General features: G+C 39.8%; 1 protein-coding gene and 2 long non-coding RNA genes across 3 annotated transcripts; 2 read left to right on the top strand and 1 right to left on the bottom strand.

Annotated features, from left to right (window-relative positions):
• Window positions 1–1,043: 1,043 nt before the first annotated feature.
• On the bottom strand, window positions 1,044–9,423 carry oxnad1 (oxidoreductase NAD-binding domain containing 1). The gene is made up of 8 exons (XM_044052859.1): window positions 9,279–9,423; window positions 8,407–8,519; window positions 7,565–7,631; window positions 7,344–7,447; window positions 5,637–5,778; window positions 2,607–2,852; window positions 2,137–2,245; window positions 1,044–2,035 (listed from the first exon to the last, which is right to left on the bottom strand). Exons 2-8 carry the CDS (start codon window positions 8,511–8,513, stop codon window positions 1,878–1,880), a joined length of 933 nt encoding a protein of 310 aa, XP_043908794.1. The 5' UTR covers window positions 8,514–8,519; window positions 9,279–9,423; the 3' UTR covers window positions 1,044–1,877.
• A 2,357-nt stretch (window positions 9,424–11,780) lies between these two features.
• On the top strand, window positions 11,781–14,005 carry LOC122786861. The gene is made up of 3 exons (XR_006362489.1): window positions 11,781–11,831; window positions 12,836–12,905; window positions 13,228–14,005. It is a non-coding gene; the product is annotated as an uncharacterized LOC122786861 (long non-coding RNA).
• Window positions 14,006–15,460: 1,455 nt separating this feature from the next.
• Window positions 15,461–16,139, top strand: LOC122786551. The gene is made up of 3 exons (XR_006362454.1): window positions 15,461–15,795; window positions 15,885–16,035; window positions 16,111–16,139. It is a non-coding gene; the product is annotated as an uncharacterized LOC122786551 (long non-coding RNA).
• Window positions 16,140–22,680: the final 6,541 nt, after the last annotated feature.

Raw genomic sequence — 22,680 nt, forward strand, 5'->3', positions numbered from 1 at the left:
GACACGCGAGGAAATTTGTTTTCTTCTATTTTTGGTGAACCATCCCTTTAAGGGGTTTTAGAAAGCAGTTATTTATTACTCATTTCCTGGACTGCCTGTATTGTGTATAAGCAGTGAGTCAAAACGTCACTAAAAAAACAAAACAAGCAGGGGTCAATAAAGTGTTAAAACAGACAAAGTCAATTTCATTTATTTTCCTTAAATCTCACGCTACCAGCAAAAAAAAAAAAACCCAAAACATTTTTCCTCATACAAGGAAGGAATGCAGAAACAACTCAAATGAGTCTCGGCAGCATTTTCCCCACAGAGAGGCAACAACGAGGAGGAGGAGGAGCTCCCGACCATCTCTGAGGGATGTTCAGTGATCCAAGTGAAGAGACGAGACCACATGGAGGTTCCATTACAGTGCACTGCGGGATACGCAGTTACCCCGTCCCCGGGATGAAAAACTCTTCATGGGTATGTGGACGTGTGTGAAACAGGCACCATGTTATGCACATAACGGTGCAAATGAAGTAAGACAGGCAGACGCTGATCAGTATGTGGGAGGCGTGTCAAGCTCCAAAAATACAGCGCAGTGTGGACGTCTGCGAGTAAAATGTAGAAAATCACTTGGAAACTCCGCAGCCTGAACATCTTCAGCTTTCTAAATAAGAGGTATTATGATACATTGCTGTTGTACGCACTGATCCTCAGTGTTCCAGTTTGAAATAAAATAATTTTTTTTGCTTTTTTTGTCCAGGTGTAGCCCACGTTTCGCCCTGTGCCTGCTGGGACTGACTCCAGTCGGCCCGCGACCCTCATGTGGAGGATAAAGCGGTAGACAATGAGTGAGTTGTGCCTTTTCCTTGCTGAAATGACCTCCTGAGAAATCGGAAATGTCAAATTTACACTTTTTGGTTTGGCATAAATTTTTAAGACTGACCTACATGACATGTGATGAGCTTTAGAGGTCCTTGGAAGCAGATCGTTGTCTTTGGAGGGAGCCATAAAAGCGCTTTCCCTGTGTTCACAGTCTAAATACTAATGCTTTATATTTAGACTGTTTCTCCTAACCCTTGGCAAGAAAAGTGAATTTGCACATTTCCCAAAATGTCAAACTAATCCTTTTAGACATGCTTGCATAGGTATGCTGTGTGTGTAAAACTAAACATTGCCTTTTAATCTGTCTGAGAAAAAAAAAAAGAAAAAAGTACAGGCTGGAAACCTACAATATGAAGTAGGGCTGAACAATTCATGGGAATTTCATCAAAATTGCAGGAAGCGCAATATTTCTTCAAGTCAAAATGTGCATCATGACCATTTTTAGATCAAATATTGTCCTGATCTATACAGAAAACATCTGTTTCACACAGATCTGTACACACATCACACAGTAATCATTTAAAATGGGTTACTGAAATGAAAATGAGACTAACTATGATATTGCAGTCTCAATTTCAGTCCAGGCGATCGCAATCAGACATTTATTCAAACTCGTTCAGCCCTAATATGAAGCCATGTGCATCAACATGTGCACATACAGAAAGATGTGGACATTGCAATTGCACATTTGTTGCATTATTCAGCAAGGCATTGAGCTGGAGAATGTCAATGCTTCAAGTCAATAAGTTTCCCCTGTTAAAATCACAATAAATAATATCCCTCTCTATTGTCATTATGAGTCAGCTGATAGCTGAAGAGTGGGTGGTCCCAGGAGTCTGTCCCAGCAGCAGTGATTAGAGGATGAACTTCCTCAGCTGCTCCATCACTTATCAAATTCCACATCACTGGAATATTTGCGTTGCTTTCCACTCTTGACACACCCGATATCTCCTCCCCCTCAGGAGCCCCAGAGGACAAACCGCGAGTTTATGCTGGCTCTGTCGGCGGTTCTTCTACCACCACTGCTCAAAGACGATCCTGTCTTTAGGGAGACCCAGGTCCATGAGGGTTTTTGAAATGGCTTCGATCATGGGTGGTGGCCCGCACAGGTAACATAAAGTCCTCTGAGGGTGTACACGAGCCCGTAGCTCCGCCTCTGTGATTCTGCCATCTGGGGAGACACAATTAATCAACAATGACACACTGGGCTATAATGTGACAGTCGCTCAGTCGTTGTGTGTGTGTGTGTGTGTATGTGTGATCATTCCTTACGGTTCATAGATGACTGGGGGTGTGGGTCAACATCTGTGCTCCGTTGTGTGATGTGGAAGTTACATGAGAACTTGTCAGGGAATTCCCGACACACCTCAGTGATGGAGTCCTGAGAATACAGAGGTTAGACTTTAAAACGTTTGCAGCATCATATCCAGTCACTGGCCATTTTATTAGGTACACATATTCCACACGTGGTCAAGTTACAAGAACGGGCGAGAAAGGTGATGATGTAACGTGGCATGGTTGTTGGTGCCAGATGGTCTGAGGATTTCAGAAAACTGCTGATTTACGATTTTTTCATGCGCAACCATCTGTATGGTTCACAGAGAAAGGTCAGGAAAAATAGAAAATATCCAGTTAGCAGCAGTTCTCTGCCCTTTTCCCAATAAATCAGTGATGGGGGGGGGGAAGGTCACAAGTTTCCTAAAGCATGACTCGCAATGATCTCCCATGATATGAGAACTCACCTTGAAGAGCAGCTCGTGTGCGTTCTTGGCGCTGAAGAACAAGTGAGCGGAGCCGATGTTGTAATCACGGCCGCCCGACGCGTGGTTAAGGCGCAGCAGGTCTGCAGTGTGCAACAGAATAGAGTAGAGAGGGTTGATCCCTACGCCACCGGCCACCAGCAGCAAATCCACGGCGGGGTCAGAGGGTGACGGGTCAAAGAAGAAGTCCCCACCGACGCGCATGTCCACCTTAGAGCCCACTGTGCACTGAGGTGAAAGAGAAAGCATTAAATAAATGATGGTGACAGTATTTTTTTTTTCCTGAGGCTACATCCAGACTTCTGTTTTCATTTAAAATAGTATTTCTAGATAAAAACAGTCCATACTACCAACTAAAAATACTTCTCATGGGACCAATCAGACACACTGGGCATTAGCTTGCTGATGTAAACAGGAAGCATAATCTTTTCTCTGTCGTTTGCCTATTTTTAGAAAGTTCTACTAATGTACCTCATGATACGATATGTGACACATGGTCCTTGATACCAATACTATCACGATACAATGATTCTGTGATAATCAATATATTGTAAGACAATCGTATAGCGATACATCACAATATCTGTCTAATGGAGGGAAACAAAAGTTAAAAGTGCAGGATTTCTCTATTCATTCACTACATAGAGAACAAAGTCTATATATTGAACGTGAAGCGTCTCTTAACGTAGCTCTCTCCATTAAGAGATGACAGGAAGTACTGATGCCCAGCAACTGAAACTGGCAGGGCATATATCGATATTTGCCCTGCCATATCGATTCTTCGTATTGCATGAGGAAAGGACGACGATATATCACCAAATCGATATTTTGACCCCGCACCTACTAACGACAAAAAAACCCAACAGTGGACAATAAGATGAAAGGATTTCTGTTATGAGACAGTTATGCGAGATGAAATCAAAAAAATAAAAGGAGCTTTCTGTTCACAGCTATCAAGTCATAGCCAAAAACAACAAATCAGGATATGAAAGTGGGAACTGAGCCGTTGTTTCCAAAGATCTCTGATTCTACCTGTCCAGACTAAAACACAGAACTCTCCAGGTAGAAACTACTGCAGGGACACAACAGACAGTACAGCCGGACTTTATGACTGTACATGGACCCAAATATGCTTTTTAAACCAAAACAGACTAAAATGTATCTTTTAAGTACATTACTTGCCTCTGCAGTAAAATGATACGATACAACAAACATATGATGAGGTGAATTAAATCCTGTGAAGTCAAAACACTTCCTCACCTGCATCTGCCGCCACACAAACGCACATAATAATAATTGCTCACACTTATAATCTGCTGCCACATTCCCCAACACTTGTGCTGCCTCTTCTCACTGACATGAGTCTGAGCACAAGTTCAGAGGAAAAGGGATGATCACACAATCCTGGGGCTGAGAGCTCCCGAGTCTCTCAGTACTCAAACACTTCACCCCACTTTGCGCTTCTTATTTACACACAGAAGACGCTGTAGCTCAAAGCTGTTTATTAGGACACATCATCAAACACTTGACACTCCAAACAACCCCCAGAGTACAGAGAGGGAAAAGTAAGCTCCGGGGAAAACATCGTTCATTTTCACACAACTCACCTCACACACAGTAAGGATTAAAACAAATATTGTAATAAGTCTTTTTTTATATATATATATGATACAATAGAAAGTTACAGAGCTATTAAATTCTGTTTTACTCATCTGCCCTACTTATTTGCCCATGTAATCACCAGCTTCTCTTTCAGTGTCACTTTAAAATAACATCTGACAACAACTGAGACCAAATGGGTGTAGAAATAAATAAACGAAAGAATACGGGTTTACGGGTTTGTGCTACTGCCGGATTGTTGGAAACAAAGATATGAAATCTGATAATATCAACTCACTTTTTTTGACACTTCACTTTCAAAATAACCAGAGAGGTGTGATTATGTAGCATGTGTTTTTTTGCATATCTTTTCTTCTCTCACACCTTGAAATGACAACACCCTCTCTCTCTCTCTCTCACACAAACACACACAGTTGCAGTCTGAGAAATCATTATAGTTATGGAAAAATCTGGAAAAGTTATAAGAAATTGCAATAATACAAATAAGTCCTCATGTTTGTCCCCTTTTCAAAGATACAACTCCAAAAAAAACAAATTCATAATCTGTAGAAACAATGACTAGTTTGTCTGCACTCTCTCTGCGACATGCTCGCTAAATATTACAATATATTTATATTATAGTCTGAGCTCCAGCCGTGTACAACACCTCTCAGGCTTGTTGTGAAGTCATGTGCTGCAGGAGCATGGGGCAGGGGGGTAGAAACGGTCACGCACGCCAGCAAATCCTCTCATGTGGATGAATGAAATGAGTGCTTATGTTTATTAATTACAATATTGTGCGGGTTACAGGCACTGGCTTTGTTTTTCCTTAACAGAGCATGTGAATGATTTCAACAAATGGCCACTATGTGTTTTCATTAAAAAAATGAAAAAGAAAATAAAAAAAATAAGATAGTGCTTTAGTTTGCGTAGCCTGCGTTTTCAACACGGCTCATATAACCTATTGCTCACATTGTTTCAATCCCTTGATTTATGAGCGAGGGGACTTCAATAACATGGCTGGATACACAGCAAGCTCAGACGCTCTAGATAAAGACGACAAGCACCTTGGTCAAGTAACCCTTCATTAGTGGAGCGAAAACGAACGCCACCAAGTGAAAGGCGGACCAATATTCTCATCATTCACCATGTTATATAATAATAATAATTATAATAATCTTGGAGACATTGAAAGTTGAAATCTTGCTTTAACTTAATTTTCCTCAATGCTTATTGATCCTGGTAGTTCTAAAATCTTGTTTTCTTCAAAACCAGCAAAACATAGCAGCAAAAAAAAAGTAAACAAAATTGGCATCACACATTTTCATTAGCTTGGCCTTGATTTCAGCCATAGAAATGTTGACTTCTACTGACAATTCTCAATATTATAATGACAGTGAGGACCCCACTCACCATAGTGTGGACCCAGTGTGCTGGTGGGTGTTGAGTGTATTTCACAGCCAGATCAATGACCCCCTCCCGCTGCAGCAAACCCGGGCTGGAGCACATGGAGAAACCTCCCACCTTCTCCACGCCGGGGATGAAGAAATCCACCCTGTACATGCCAACCACAAAACATGATCATCAGCTGATCTGATGATCAATTTGGCTGATAAAAAAAAAAAGTGTCTGTGGAAGGGGCCTTACCAAGTATAACTTTAATGAATTGCATTATTTAAACAGTATGCACAAGGTTGTTAAAATAAATCCTTGATCAAATTGTAACTTGGCTAGAAAAACACACGGTGAGAACATGTTGAAATAGAGGTCAAAGTGTGAGCAAAGGTAGAGTAGGATACTTCAATCTCAGCGAAGGGTCTAGTAGTTCCATGAAAACTAAACTAAACTAACAAACCTACTAGTCAGTTTATTATCCTGAGAGTAACAGGCAGAGTTGACCCCCTTCCCAAAAGAAAAACAGCAACGTTACATTTGAGCTAATGTTCCACCAACACAATGACCCTCTGTTGCACTACAGAGTGACTGACTCCACAACCCTCTGAGGCATCATAAATATGGATCTGCTTTGAAGATGCTCACATCCAGTATGTTCCACCCACCTCCTCCTTTTCCTCCTCCTTTCCCACCTGGAAACTGATAACCCAACAGTCCTTTTTCTTCGCGAAACTCAAAAAGATTTCCATCCATTTACATTCATTATCAGTTGCCGCAGGGCAGCTGGCTGCCAGTTTTGTAACTCACCACCGCCCACCTACAGTATGGACCCACGTACAGATTCTGCTTGTGAAACGGTTCACTAATTAACACTGGCAACTCTGACTGACAGATAAAGTTGGAAAGTACTTGTACTTTATATTATAATTAAAAGTCAATAAAAGTTTTTTCATACCCCTCAGCACAGCTAGCATCAACAAATCCTTCCAGTATGTTGCTCATTTCATTTTGATAGAAAACATGCCATTGTTTAAGGTCTGTCTTTAATTGTGATGTATTTTATTGTTAATGTAGTTGCTTAATAACTTCCAGATACAGAAGAAAAGCTTCAACATTTCCAAGTGACAAGCATCTGCCAAAACAAGTATGTGTCTCCAGCATGCAACTTGGTGCACACAACAGTTCCCAACTCAAATCTGAGGAAAAATAGCTATTTGATTTGCCCATAAATGACAAAAGCTTTTAACGTTCCCTTAATCGACACATTACTTGACAACTATTGTCTTCATCTTATCAGCACTAATCAATATGCTGACTGTGAAATAAGGCTGTCAACCGAGAGGTTTAAAAGACAACCACCCGTTCAGCAGCACTACAATCCATTCACAACACTGCCACCCTGTGGTGATGTTGTTGTGCAGTATTAACAGAAAAAATTGTTTCTCATGTTCATGCTTTTTTCTACAAAACTTGACTTGTAGTCATGCAATAAAATATGGCTGGGATGAAAGTTTAATTGTTTAATTTTATTATCTTTTATAACCTGTCCAGGGTGTACCCAGCCTTTTGCCCTATGTCAGCTTGGATTGGCACCAGCGACCCGCACCCCTTTTAATGAAACACGTCAAATCCACAATAACGTTGTAATTTACCACAAGTAAGACAATGCAGTGCGTTTCTAAAAGTGACAGAAAATGTTGAATGAGTTGTCGGGACTCTACTTACCACTGTCCTGCTTTGAAGCTGAAGTCTGGATGAACGGCTATTCTCAAACGTTTTACCGTCTCTGACTCATTAATGATTCCACATACTTCAGCTGGATACACGGCCTGTTTAGAGTTTCAGATTAGGTTAATTAGGTGTTTGTTGCAGTCTTATACAAAAATAAAATAAGCAAATACAGTTGAAATGAAATGTATTCATCTCAAAATATATACTGTACTTACATTTTGTCTGGAGTTGCTTGCTGTCCTCTCAAGATGGTCCATTTTTCTTTTGGACGACATATTTCCTCTGTCAAGAACAATGTTTGCATCATTTGTTTTGAATGTAAAATATCCTCAGAAAGAGTGAGTACTCTTGCATGTACTCTTTTTTTCTTTTTTTTTAAACAATGTGTAGCTTTGTTTAAAATGAGGGATGAGTGCTATTTTAATTGTGGTGGTGTTCACAGAAAAAGAAAAAATGCACTGTACTGGGGTGACGATTAAAGTTTTGAGTGGCTAATATCTGAAAAACCTCAAAACTATCTGTGTCGCTCATATAAAAAACGTTTTTTCTGGTTTCCTTGGTGTAGTCAATCACAAAGTAACAGTATATTGAGCAGCCACTGGGGAGCAACTGAGCTGGTTGCAGAAACAGGTCAGTTTGATTACAAGTCTATGGGAAAATTAGCCTACTTCTCACTTGATTTATAAGTTCAGTACAACAATTTCTAGTAAATGGTCTAAGTTGCTATTCTAGGTCTTCCTCAATAGCACATGACATCAATTATTTTGTAAATTACGGTCCCATTTTCAGGAAATTAGAAAAGAAAGTACAGCATATGAGTGGACAAAAAGGTTATTTACAGATGGTTTAGATTCAAGTTTAGAGTCTTATGGGTCATGGCTAGTTGTCCTAGTTCTTGAAAGGTACAACTGACCTTTAAACATAAGGCACATTTCAGATCTGGGAAGTAGATCTGGCTGAACTGTCAGCAAGTATTTCTGTAGAAACTAGCTTACAGAACTCAGTGTCAGGAAAGCAAACCACAACAAACAACCAGGAGAGCTCAGTGGAAACTCACCCTGTGATGGACCTGGGAGCCATCACCTGGCAGCAGAACAGACGGGCAGTGGGACACGGCAAGATGAGGCGTCGGGCAGCAAAGGACAAGAAACCCGGGGCGCTCATCACGGACTATGGACAGAGAGAGCAGAAAACGTCAACTGTCATTGACCTTAGACATCACATGTGAAACGTCAACAATTCATATGTGAAAAAAAATGTTACAGATGTATAACCACTGCTACAATCATCTGGTAAATATGTCTATATGCTTATCATGCAACTTCCATGTGTAACAATCTCTAGGGTTTACAGAGAATATATCCAGTGAGCAGCAGTTCTTTGAAATAAATGCCTTGTTGGTGTCAGAGATCAGAGGTAAATGGCTGGACTAATTCAACAGCAACAGTATCTTAAATAAACATTGCTTACAAACACTGTACTCTAAGTTCTGTGAACCAACAACAGATCAAACCTAGAAGCAGATGGGCTACAACAGCAGATGACAACACTCCTGCTACACCTGACACTTCATTATGTGTTCTTAAACTGACAGTATGAGTACATGTCACCAAATGACAACAGAAACAGCTGCTCAAACTAGATATTCACTGTAACCCACTGAGATATCTTCTATCAGGCGACAGTGAGGGACGTACAAGCCAGGTCGAACTTAATGCTTTATAAACAGTTTATAAACAGACTTTGTATGTTGGTGTACTAATTTTAAACGGATTTTGCTGTGAACTCCTCCATCATGCAGCTCATTACTAGCCCAAAAGCTACAGCTGCTAGCTGGTTAACGCCGGTGTTGCTAATGTGCTAATATTGAATTTGACAGACACGTTTCTGTAAACATGTGACGACGAGCAGTTTCGCTCAGTTTCTCACCGAAATAAGATGACACCCTTTTCTGTTAGCGGTCGTTCATAGTTGTGTCCAGTTTTCTCCGGAATAACCTTGGTCATGTTACGGTTATGTGACGGTGTATAGTTTCTTCTTCTTTGGCTCGCTGCCTGCCGCGGCTGGTCTTCTTCTGCTGTGTTGTGTTCAGATTGCTGCAGCAGCGCCCCATTCTGGACGATTAAGGAACAGACTCTTAATGAAATGACCAAAATCAGTCATTAATCATTCAGACATAAACAAATAAAAGGATAAAAGGTCAAATAACGTTACCCTGATGCTATGTGTTCATCATATTTCAGACATTTTATGCATTTTGTGATACAAGTTTTTAAGTGGCTAGCCATTGTTTGTTTGTTAAAACAAAATACATTTACAGAATAAATAAATTAATTAATATTACAGTTGACAACACAACAAAAGTACATGAGTGTTTAATTAGGGTTTAAATTTGAATCACAACTTCTAATAGTAATTTTCATTTAGACTGATACTTAATGCTTAATACTTAATTTTTATGGCTGCCTTTTTATTTAAGTAGATATTTTTCTGTATCAAATCTTCTTCTTATTTGAGGTTTAATGTCGGTTGGCAAACAACGATTTGGTGCATTACCGCCTCCATCTGGTATGGAGTGTGGTTCGAAATGTTAATCCAGCTGAACTATTGTATCAAATCTTTCTTCATCAATCCTCATTTTGTTTTATGAGTATAGCTTGAGACTGAGTTTTGCCATGAAACAATTATTTAACTACTGCATTGTAACTAATAACCAGCTTCCTCTTCCCACACAAGTCCTGGTCAGTAGAGGATCTACACAAACATGACAGAGAGAGAAACTTAAAGACCTGAAGCAAGAAATTAAACCAGACTGGGAAATGTGCCAGTCATGCGTCATGAGGCTGTGTCTAACACCTGGCTGCCTGGTGAGGGACTGATGATAGATGGTTGGATTCCTTTGTTGGCTGCAGCCTCATAGCCACAGCATAAACTGCCTAAGACCCACTGTGAGCTTAAACTCTCCATCAAACCGAGCAGAGAGCTCACAGAGCTGGAGCTGCAGGAGGAACAAGCACAAGCCAGGAAGGAGGTCATGTCTTCAGAGATTGTTACTGAGCCTGAAAAAACAACTTGTTCTTTTGGCCTTGTAAACTGGCAGCGGCAGAAACATCAATGCTTGAACCAAAAGTCCCCTTCTCCGTATATCAAGTCTTGTGTAACATTATAGCATTTTAATAAATGTGAGTTCAATAGTTAGATATTGATTTTTATTTTGACTGGAGGCAATGAAATGATTATACTGGACCACTTTGTCCAGCACAGGCAAACATATTACATATTGATTTAATTTAGTATCTCTGATGACAGTATTATACTCTGGGGGAGAGAAACAGATGATCAAGAAATACACTTGGCTCTATCTAGTGGTCAAATAACAGACTGTGTTGTTTTGTGAGGAGCAGCCTGAGGCAGAACTCTCCTGACAGATGATGATGTCATCATTTTAAAGCAGCATAACTTTTAAATAGAAACAAATGTGCCTTACTTTCACATCATTGTCACATGAGTTCACATAATGCTGAGTAAGCCTTTCAGCTCCACATTTTTACAGTTTTACACCAAAACGGTGTAAGCCAGAGGTCAATGATGTATGGATGAAATCTTTAAAACCTACAAATCATCATCATCATCATCATCCTCCGCTTATCCGGGGCCGGGTCGCGGGGGCAGCAGTTTCAGCAGTTTTGACTTTGACATAGATATTGTCTTATAAGTTAGAAAACAAAAAAGAAATGGGATGTTGATGATAATCAAAATGAAAGCACGTAGAACGTGTCTTTCCTCCTCTTTATCTTGATGTCAAAGTAATTAAAGTATAATGGTATTTGTGATGTATTTTATGAATACAGACAAACATAAACGAAAACATGGAGGTAAAGGATAGAAATGTGAACATCAGAATCAGAAGAGCTTTATTGCCAAGTACGATTTGCACATACAAGGAATTTGTTCTGGTGTCATTGGTGCATAACAAGCATACAAAATTTAAAAAAGTTAAGTGAACAAACAGTATACGTATATATACACACAGCATATAAATGTTTTTTGTTGTTTTTTTTTTGAGAATGTAGCATATCAAAGAGGAGACCGACCGATTGATTGATTGATTGATTGATTGATTGATTGATTCGTGGCATACAACACACCTAATGTCTTTGCTCAGGTGTTTCCAATCAGCTGATGACGCTGCTTCCTCCTCCTCTTCTCTTCTTCTCTTCCTCCAGCCAATGTCAGTTCAGTGCTGTTAATTCGAAGAGAAGCCACATAAACGAGGCGCAAACCGGAAAATAGACACTATTTAACTAGAGAAACCGTTTCTGAAGAAGGGAAACAAACAAACAAACAAACGTAAGCGGCGTGACGTCAGCGGCGTGACGTCAGACGCCGAAATCTTGGTCACGTGCAGCAGCTCCTGTATAAAAAACCCGGCAAAGAGATTTAAGAGTTCCACCTGATCCGGGTTGATGATTGTCCAGAATGGTGAGTAAATGTTGTCAAGTTATCTTAACATTGACCCTGTTGGCTTAATGTTCTGCTCAAAATGCTGCTCAGTCTTGCCTCATTGTCATCTTAATTCTGCTTTTATTTTAATTTTAGCTTATTTGCTCAGTTTCAGCTTTGGCTCAAGCTGTGTTTCAATGTCAGCTCAAGTTTGGCTTAATGTTGGCTTAATTATTTGCTCAAGAATGGCTTTAGCTCAGTGTTAGCTATGCTGTGAATCACTCAGTTCAGTTCTACCTTAATGTTTAAGTCATCATCTGCTCATTAGTTTTAGCTCAATGTTAGCCAAGCAGTGTCTCATTGTTGGCTCAACACTGATTTAATGCTAGCTTAGTCATTTGCTCATTAGCTTTAGCTCAATGTTAGCCAAGTAGTGCCCCATTGCCTGCCTTAATGTTAGCTTATTTGCTCAATTTCAGCTTTGGCTCTGAATTGTGTCTCTCTGTTGGCTCAATTATGGCATAATGTCATCTTAATTATTAGGCCTGGTTTAATTGTTGCTCATAAAACTTCAAGGGGAGTTGCAGAGAGTTGTTTCTTAATTTTTGATCAACTGGGGCCCATTGTTATCTGAATTGGTCGCCATTTTGTCAGGTCACAGCAGGCACATCATTGGTGTAAATGGGGCTGCAACTAATCATTTTAATAATTTGGTTAATCTGGTTTGTTTACATGTTTGGTCCATTAAATATTGATTGATGCTTCTCCAAATATCTTAATGGCATTCAGTCTTGTGAAGTAAAGAAGTGATGAAATTTAAGATGACACAAACTCTATAATTGTAAAGCTCAGTTAAATACTCAATCCAATCAATCCATTATCAATAATTGTATTGATAAAAAAAAACAACACAATTTATGAAACAAGACTAAAGACTAGATAAATGACTGCTGTGTTGTTAATGTGTTAAAAGTTTAAAGACAGACTCCTGTCCAGACTTGGTCGTTAAATACCTACTTTTTTTTTCTTTTTTTTTCATAAAGGAACAATCTTCAGCTTCCTGCTCACGGGGACCTTGTGGGACTCGTCCAGACACAATACTAGAAAAAAAAGGTGAGTGACACCTTTGGAGACAATTTACTATCTCAAGTAAAACCTTGGATAATTAGCATAATTACAGTAATTGTTAAGTTTTCTCTATGGACTTCAGAGTCTGAGTTGTTTTAAAATGGCTCTCAAACATGCAAATAAAGCTGAACATTAAGACTACATAGAATTGTGCTGCAGCCATGAGTCTTTATGAACAATGACATGAACCATGGCTATACCTACTCCAACCACATTACAGAGCACCTATAGTAGTTATTTTACACCTGTCATGGCAGGAGCTTGAACATTGAGGTTTGAGACTGGACTCTGTTTTTCTTTTTCCCAGGTTGATCTTCATGAAGATCTTCAAACAGTAAGTGTCATGTATTTAAATTGTGGGTGGCCGCCGTGTCCCCACTCGCTCTTTTTCTTAGCGGCTGTGCCTGTATCTATTCCATCCGCATTGTCCATTTGAATTTGCTGAAAACTGTCCATACTTCCAACATGGCCACGTTCTTTCTCTTCTCCAGCTTTCCATCTGCCATATAGCTGAGGGTTGTACATGGAGCATTAGCCACAGGTTGTTTTCTGCTTGTTGGTTTAAGTGACATTTTTGGGTGTGTCTGAATATGTAAAATGTTAATCTGGTCCCTGTGTCTTTGGAACTGAGCTGAGCAAGTGATTTGTAAGAATGGGGTGCTGGACTGATGCAGGGTTTTAAGGTTCTTTGGCAGTTTGTCATTTGAAGGATTGCTGATCAGGGTGTTGAATAGAGCTTGTGGGTTTGAGATGTGTGGATTGAATGTGCTGTGATGCTCTGAAAATAGGATTCTGCTCAGCAGTTAACATTGAAGTAGATATGCCTGGTTTCTCTTACAGGGGCTGCTGTGCCAAATCCTAAAAATGCTTGATAAATGAATGCACTAACATTTCCTTTTCAGGTCTATCTACAAAGGGTAAGTCCATATTTTTTTTTCCTATGGGGGGCTACTGTGTTGGCCTTGTGTGGTTAGGTTTTGCAGATTAGGGGAATAAACAAAAAAAAATTCACATAAAAAATTATGTGATGTCTTGCATGGCCACTGTGCCATTAACCCAGTGGTTCCCTATTATTTTCTGTCATATCCTCCCAGAGGACAGAAATGTTTTCAAGCCCCTCCCGAATTGAAATACTATTGAGAACCTGATAATTTGTATTTATTTATCTGTATAAACCATTGTATGAGTTGTCCTGCCCTGCCTCCCTCCCCGGCTAATTTTTTTTTTTTTTTTTTTTCAAACTTTACTAAAGAGGATTAACCCAAAATTGTCTTAAAATGTTTCTGTTTGAATCAAGAAACCGTAAATGTCACACACTTTATTGGCCACCGTGCCATCGCTGTTTTCCTGGCCGTGGTGCTGATCTATCCTGGCTGCCGTGCCTTTCAACACTTTTATGATAAAGTGTATGTCTGAGAGTCAGGTTTTGAAAAATGCAGAAATTCTGTCTTCTAAATGTGTGGTGATGGACCAGATTTTAAACCAAGTTTAAATGGATGTTGGTGTGCAGTTGATGGTAAGAACGCAATTTCTGTAGTCTGTAGTGCGTTTGATTCCACAATTTAGGCAGCTTGTGATGTCATTAGGATGATGCTTAATCCTAGTGTCTTGGTTGGATGCATGAGAAACGTTAATCTCCCAGGTGTGTTGGCGAAATTCCTCCTGATATTGTAGCCTTGCCCCAAAGTTTCTCTCTGCTTTGACTCTTATTGAGCTACGCATTAAATTTTTTCCTCCATCCTTTCTCCAGATCTTGTTTTCTCTCCCTGCAGCACTCCAATACCCACGGCTGCTGTTGTCACATCTGCTAAAGGTAACCGTATCCTCAGTCACTGCGTCTTCATGTGTTGGGTAAGATGTGTCATTAGACTACTGACAAAACAGACCCCTTAAAATGCTTGATCTAATTTTCCTAAATGGTTCTTCGGTTTACGAGACAAAAAAAAGTTATTGAATTTAACATTCTCAGGTCAGTAACCTGACCTCTGTGAAACCATGCAAAAGATCAATATCAATATTTGAGCAAATGTATCGCTCAATTTGTAAATCAGTCAGAGTTTGATGAGCTGGTTCTCCTTCACACAGCAGAGAACAAGGTAAATTGAGTCGACTCGTAAGATGGTAAGGCTTTTTGTCCTTCCCCTTCTTCTCTGTGTGTGAGGAAATCTGGCCACGGATCCTGACTGAGTGACATACCATGACTGTGCAGTTTCCAAAATCAGACAAGGATCCATCTGGTTTTGTGACTCAGCCTATCGTGGTATGCATTTATCTTCCTCCAAAAAATTAAATATTGTAATGAACATGTTTGCCATATATATCACTTGTAGACAAAATGAAGTATTTAGTCAAATTGGGGTCAAGCATTTTCATGCGTTTGCTTTGTCAATAGTCTTCTTGCTTATCTTGCTTAACACATGAGAAGCTCTGAATTGTGAAACCTCTGCCTCTTGCAGATGTTGCGATGACAGCAGTGGGTGTTGGAAGGCTACAGGGAGAGAAAATTAGACCTCGGGACAGGAAAGTGGAACTGATTTCATGCTTGGTCAAATAGGGGTTTAAGCAGAGAACCTTTGTGGTGAGATAACAGAATCAGAAGGGACTTTGTCTGGGCAACTGGTAGATTTGCAGTTTTTCCATGCAGCCAACCAAGTCATTGGGGTTAGCATCATCCCAAATGGCTAGCAAACTGAGGCACAGTGAGTAGATATCTGATATTTGTAAAGAAATCTACAGGAGGTGAAGCTTGAATTGTGTTTGGAGGCAGGGGTAGTTTGGCAAACTGTCAGTGTAGAACAGGAAAGGCAGGCACATATTGAGTGCATTCATCAGTGGGCCCTGACTGGATGTGAGAAGATGTGTCGCACTTGAGGAGGTGAGCTACCTTTTTTAGGATTTTTGTACGTTTTGTTTTTTTTACCCTTTTCTTGTTACTTGTGTGACAAATTCTACCTTGTTTTGAAGAGGTGAAGGCTGCAACAGTTTCCTGCATCAGAGGACTCCATGTTGGACACGACGAGGAGATGTCCCATCCTTGGATGCCTGTGGCAAGGACTTTGCCCCAGGTGAACCAACCCTTCTACGATGACGCCTCTTTGCCACAGGGTGTCTTCAGGTATGTTCTTTCAGATGGTACTTTTGTTCAATCTATATTTACTTTATACTCAAATAGGCTAACCTTTTTTTTCAGATTTTGGACCAGAGCCTACCAAACTGTACACATGCCTCAGTGGCTGCTACATCACTCTGCCCAACAGGATCCAGCTCAGAGATTTTTCTTCTTGAATGGACTTTACCTCCTAATGCCAGAGACTCATCCAGCCCAGACCCCCACACGCACTGACCCACAAGCACACATCACAAAACATTACATGCACATGATGCAGAACAACATTCAAAGTCAAAGCTAAACTGTCATTTATTTATTTTTAGTGTAGTCACATATTTTGGGTGTAATTCAGCACATGGATAATATGAAATACTGTAAATCTGGCATTTGTTGGCACATATTAGATATCCATTTTAAGTCTTGAACTGTTTACTCAGACTTTATGCATTGCCATCAGCCTTTTGTAGTTTTATCCATCACCAAACAAACTGGAATTCGGTGTTAAGTCTGACTTGTCTCACTCTGCCAAGTTTAGTTCCTGCTAAAGACTCGAGTTGAACCTTTTTGTGTTCATAAAGCCTTTTTGCGCGTTATGTTGGGAGGCCTCCCAGCAGGGGATTTCCATCATCCCCTGCAAAACCATGCGTTACTCGTGTCTTGTAGGGATGCAGGGATATCTTGTACAGTTTCATACATGGGATTATCCTCATTGGATAGGTTGCAGGATTAGAGTAAGTTTCGGTTCTTTCGGAGGAAACAAACCTGGCAGAGAGACAACTCATTAACTGAAGGTTCCACAAAGTTTGAGAACTTTTATCCTTTCTCTTATAGACAATTGATATGAAACCTTATTCTATTCTGAATTCCAATGTGGACTTTACCACCTAAAGCCAGAGACAACCTAGAACTCCTGCACCCACTGACCCACACATCACAAAACATTACATGCACATATTGAGGAGTGCATTCATCAGTGGGCCCTGACAGGATGTGAGAAGATGTGTCGCACTTGAGGAGGTGAGCTACCTTTTTAGGATTTTTGTACGTTTTGTTTTTTTTACCTTTTTCTTGTTACGTCTGTGACAAATTCTACCTTGTTTTGAAGAGGTGAAGGCTGCAACAGTTTCCTGCATCAGAGGACTCCATGTTGGACACGACAAGGAGATGTCCCATCCTTGAATGCCTGTGGCAAGGACTTTGCCCCAGGTGAACCAACCCTTCTACGATGACGCCTCTTTGCCACAGGGTGTCTTCAGGTATGTTCTTTCAGATGGTACTTTTGTTCAATCTATATTTACTTTATACTCAAATAGGCTAACCTTTTTTCAGATTTTGGACCAGAGCCTACCAAACTGTACACATGCCTCAGTAGCTGCTACATCACTCTGCCCAACAGGATCCAGCTCAGAGATTTTTTTTCTTGAATGGACTTTACCTCCTAATGCCAGAGACTCATCCAGCCCAGACCCCCACACGCACTGACCCACAAGCACACATCACAAAACATTACATACACATGATGCTGCACAACATTCAAAGTCAAAGCTAAACTGTCATTTATTTATTTTTAGTATAGTCACATATTTTGGGTGTAATTCAGCCCATGGATAATATGAAATACTTTAAATCTGGCATTTGTTGGCACATCTTAGATATCCATTTTAAGTCTTGAACTGTTTACTCAGACTTTATGCACTGCCATAAGCCTTTTGTAGTTTTATCCATTACCAAACAAACTGGAATTCGGTGTTAAGTCTGACTTGTCTCACTCTGCCAAGTTTAGTTCCTGCTAAAGACTCGAGTTGAACCTTTTTGTGTTCATAAAGCCTTTTTGCGCGTTATGTTGGGAGGCCTCCCAGCAGGGGATTTCCATCATCCCCTGCAAAACCATGCGTTACTCATGTCTTGTAGGGATGCAGGGATATCCTGCACAGTTTCATACATGGGATTATCCTCATTGGATAGGTTGCAGGATTAGAGTAAGTTTCGGTTCTTTTAGGAGGAAACAAACCTGGCAGAGAGACAACTCATTAACTGAAGGTTACACAAAGTATGAGAACTTTTATCCTTTCTCTTATAGACAATTGATATGAAACCTTATTCTATTCTGAATTCCAATGTGGTCTTTACCACCTAAAGCCAGAGACAACCTAGAACTCCTGCGCCCACTGACCCACACATCACAAAACATTACATGCACATAATGCAGCCCAACATTCAAACACAGACACTCCTTTTTTCAACCTGTAACAGTTGACATTGAAAACCTGTATTTATATTATTATTATATTTATAGCAAGCAAATATTGGTATTGTATTTTTCTGTGATTGTTTGCTGTGAATTAATTACACTGAATAGAAAAACATAACATTCCAATCTGGTTTAAAGAACATTAGAATTTAGTCGTGAATTTACATTTGATTCATGCTCTCATCTAAGAATTACAGTGGCCCTCGCGTCACTTCAAACATTTAACACCCTCTCTACAGCCAGCGACCTGTGTTGTTAATTTTTAGGTCATCATAAATGAATAAAGTTGTGTTAAATTTCCATTGATTTTCCCTTAATCCTATCAAAAAGTTGTGAAAGTGCAGCATTTCTCTATTTATTCACAATATAGAGAACAATGTGCATAAAGTCTATGTATTGAATGTGGATGGGGCATCTCTTAATGTAGCTTTCTCCACCATTATTCTGCTGTAAACTCCCTCTTCTTCGGCCAATTAACTCCCCAAGTTTCCCTCATTAATTTTAAGCAGCGCCACCATGAGGAGACATGAAGTAGCAACACCCTGCAAGTGAAACTGGCAAGAATTGCTTACTTTAGGGCACCTTAATTTGTTCATTAAAGTATCTATTTTAACATATCGTATTGCCTGAGGAAGGACGAAATTATCACTAAATCAATGTTTTGTTCCACCCCTAAAATATACACTACAAAGATCAAGATACTGTAAATGTGGGTTGGGAAAGTCTGCAAGAGTCAGAGTCCTGATGTGTTCAAACAAAGCATACTGTTGTAAAATGAAAGCATTGCAACAACTTAGTTCCTCTTTGGGATCTTTTATTCGACGTTCATTCAAAGCAATTAAAACAGGTTTAAGAATGGGCACGTAGTGGTTTGTACTTTGTTACAGTAGCCCGTGGGTGTGTAGTGTCATATTTTTTTTTAATATACCTGTGTTGTAATAGCACTTAAGAGAAACACAATAAAAACAAAGAAAATAACCAGTAAGTGTTAGATTCCTTTCTGCATTCCTGAGGGCTTCATCATTAGCGTCTCCAGGGCTAATGATGGCTGGGTTTTAGCCACTTTCATGTACTCCCACTTTAATCACTCTACGTGTCACTGAACAAAACCTGCCAAACCATGCCAATGCATCGAAAGTCGCTCCGTACAACACAGGCAGGTCTGCTCTGCCCCAATGCTCTGGTGGCATCAAGTATTTATTTGTCACATTAGTTCAAAACTGTCCTGGTCTGTTTTAAGTCATGAACTTAAGCATACACGTTTGTTTATCTGTGAGGTAACCAGTGTCTGAGCAGTGCAGCGAGCAGGTCTGCGTTACTGTGTCATTATAGTCCTTAGATACACTAGCCACTTATTTCCTTTGAGAGGTTTTCTTTTGTGAGCTGACTCCACCAGTCCAACTGGCTGCCTCCCGCACTCCTCGGTTCAACCTGTTCAGTACTGCACAATGACATAGAGACATTTTCAGGTTCATCATTTCACAAAGACTTAATGGGAGTCTTACGCACATGGCACATGCGTAAGCCAAACTCATTTCCATCGTCGCATACATCATACATACAGAAATAAGAAATGCGTAGACGGGCGTATGTATTCTTAGCCGTGTACGTCTGAATCAGCAGGAGTATTTATAGCCGAGTGAACTGAGTCACCTTTGTCATTATTGTTTCAGAGTTGCCTTGAAAGTTGATCTTTCATGAAATAGCTTAAGAGGAAATTGTCAAATTGATCATTGATCATACCTGCCATCCTCTGCACACAGTCATCACTGGAAAAAAGAGCTTGTACAGGCTAGTGCTCCGTCCAATATGGTGCAGCAGTTTTTATTGAATTGTACACTTATCCTGAATTTATTTCCCATGCTTTTTAGAATATACTATATCCTACTAAACTAAACTTGTGTGTCTGTATCACTCAAAAATAATTAAAGGAACACCTAGATCACACATCAGAATTTTTACTGGTATAAATTGTGCAATTATTTGACAAAAAAGAATCCACCAATCAAACCAAAATGCTTAACCTGTAGAGGGCTGGATTAAAAACCACACCAAAGACTGTGATAATTTAGTATTCCCTATTTTTTTTAAGCAGTAAATGTATCAGGATTATGTATCTTTGGGGATTTATGTGGTTTGTAATGGCTTAACATGGACCTTTCCTCAGACAGAAATGGGTGCAGGTGCCTTACATAATCCCAGTCCCTGTTTCTATGTCACTCCACATACCTCTCCGTCTCAGTGGGCAAACCTTCAGCTTTCACCCTGAGTGAATTCCTCAGATCAATGTGTCAGATGTGTTCTCGGGGTGGAGAGACAAATGTTTACAGTGCAGGTCTTAATCTGAAAAGAAGATCTCTGAATGGATGCTTTATTTATCTGGCGTGGCCGGAGTTAATTATCAGCTCTCAGTGAGACTACCTGTGGTGTTTTGTTTTTGTTTTTGTTTTGTTTTTTATGGAGAGGAAAGCAGGTGGGGAGACATGGGACGGGGAGAACTGGAGCGTAACAGTGAAATAGTGGGAGGATGATAACATCCTGTGATGATTATGTTCAGATAATATAATCAATGTGGCTTAAAAGGCTGTGAGTAGGGACATGTTTAGTTACTGATTGATCATTGATTTATCATCTGAGAACACCTTGAATGAACAAATGCAATGAATAGTTTGACACACGTTACATGAACATGGTAACAGTATAATGATAGGGATATAACGTTACAGTAATATCTTCTTTCTAATAGTAATAGTTTGGTAATGAGGACTATAATTTATTTAGGTAATTACCATATTATACATACAGTTGAAATTCATTCTCCCTTATGTCCCCACATTATTTTTTTTAAATTCCTGATTCATGTCTGTCCTTCTATAGTATAATATACTATTATTATTATATTCAAATGAAAACCCTTGTGCAGTGGAGTGTGGCAATGTCGTCAGAGTTTCGACAGGGACGGGGTAACAGAGATAGAGACATCAGGACAGACATGGTAAATATTCCTGTTGCCATAACAACAACTTTCTCTGTAAGAAAAAAAAAAATACAATACTGAGATAAACAATGAAAAGGTATTCCCTGATTCCTCCCCTCCCGCTCTCTGTTTCTGTTTCTGTGTGCTTGAGTCTGTCCTCTTGGCACGGACACACACAGAAACCATTAAGCCAGAGATTGCATAGTCGCACCAAGACGCAGAGATTTTCTTGTCACAGCGGCATGTCTGCAAGACGAGGATCCAGTGACACTTTCGAAACTTGGCTTTATCACAAAGGAGAGTCTTGAGAATGAAGGATCAGTCCTACCGTATCAGCTCGTATAGTTATGACCTGAGCTTTAAAATAAGACGGCGGGGAACTGTCTGTATTCAAATAGTTTATGAACTAACAATGCATATTGCCTGGTGCATACTGCATCAATGTCTTGTAGCTCTTTAGTTCATCATGGAGACTCTGATATACAAAGTGTTCACTGACATTAGTGTAGGAAAGGTGTTCTTTTTCATTAAGATGCTTAAAAACATGTCAAAGTTAAACATGACTGAGTTTGTCACTCATGAGTTCAAGTGTCATTGGCGGATAGATAATACATTCAACATCCTGCTCGTCTGCTAATCTTTATTGGTATTTCAAAAGGTCATTTTTAAAAAGAAATCTCATTTGTCTTTTTCCTATTAGCGTATGACTGTCAATACTTTATTATCTTATTATTAGAATAAAACAATGTGACCACGTATTTCTGTGGCATTCTGACTTGTTACTGCTGATAATGGATCTGTTGAGCATAACTCATCAATGTTGACAAGTGGTTTATTAGACACATGATTGTAATCACATAATATTCACTTTTTTTGTGTGTCCGATGATGATGGTGTACTGAGGATCATCTCGGATAAATTATCTAAAAGCACAGGGAAAAACTGACAGACTTGGAAAGAACATGAAAACTTTATTAGTCACTGGAAGTAAATGGACAGATGGAAGCATCAGGAAGGACTAAATATAAATATAAAGTAGCCCAGCAGGTGAATTTGGCACCAGGCCTGAGAGCTTCATTTTACATAATGTGAACTTACAACAACAACAATACCTTATAACAACAATTGCACTTCTGGTGCACTAATGTCATATTAACACACTTGTTACCTCCGTCTCTGGTATGCTCTCTCCCCAAATAATAAGCAGCTCCAAAAAAGAAAAGGTCTCATTTTAAACAGTTACTATGTTAATACATGATTGAATCAACACATGACTGTGGTCTAAAGTGATGGGCGTTCAAACTGGAGGATAATTTAGCTCCCTGGCTCGGGTTGGGTTCAGCACATACAAAGGCCTCTGTTACTGAAGAGGTACACGCTCCCATGGGGCTTGTTGCCACGCAACCGCAAGCCCCGCCTTATT

This window comes from Solea senegalensis, linkage group LG20 (genome assembly GCF_019176455.1).
Source record: "Solea senegalensis isolate Sse05_10M linkage group LG20, IFAPA_SoseM_1, whole genome shotgun sequence".
Taxonomy (NCBI): domain Eukaryota; kingdom Metazoa; phylum Chordata; class Actinopteri; order Pleuronectiformes; family Soleidae; genus Solea; species Solea senegalensis.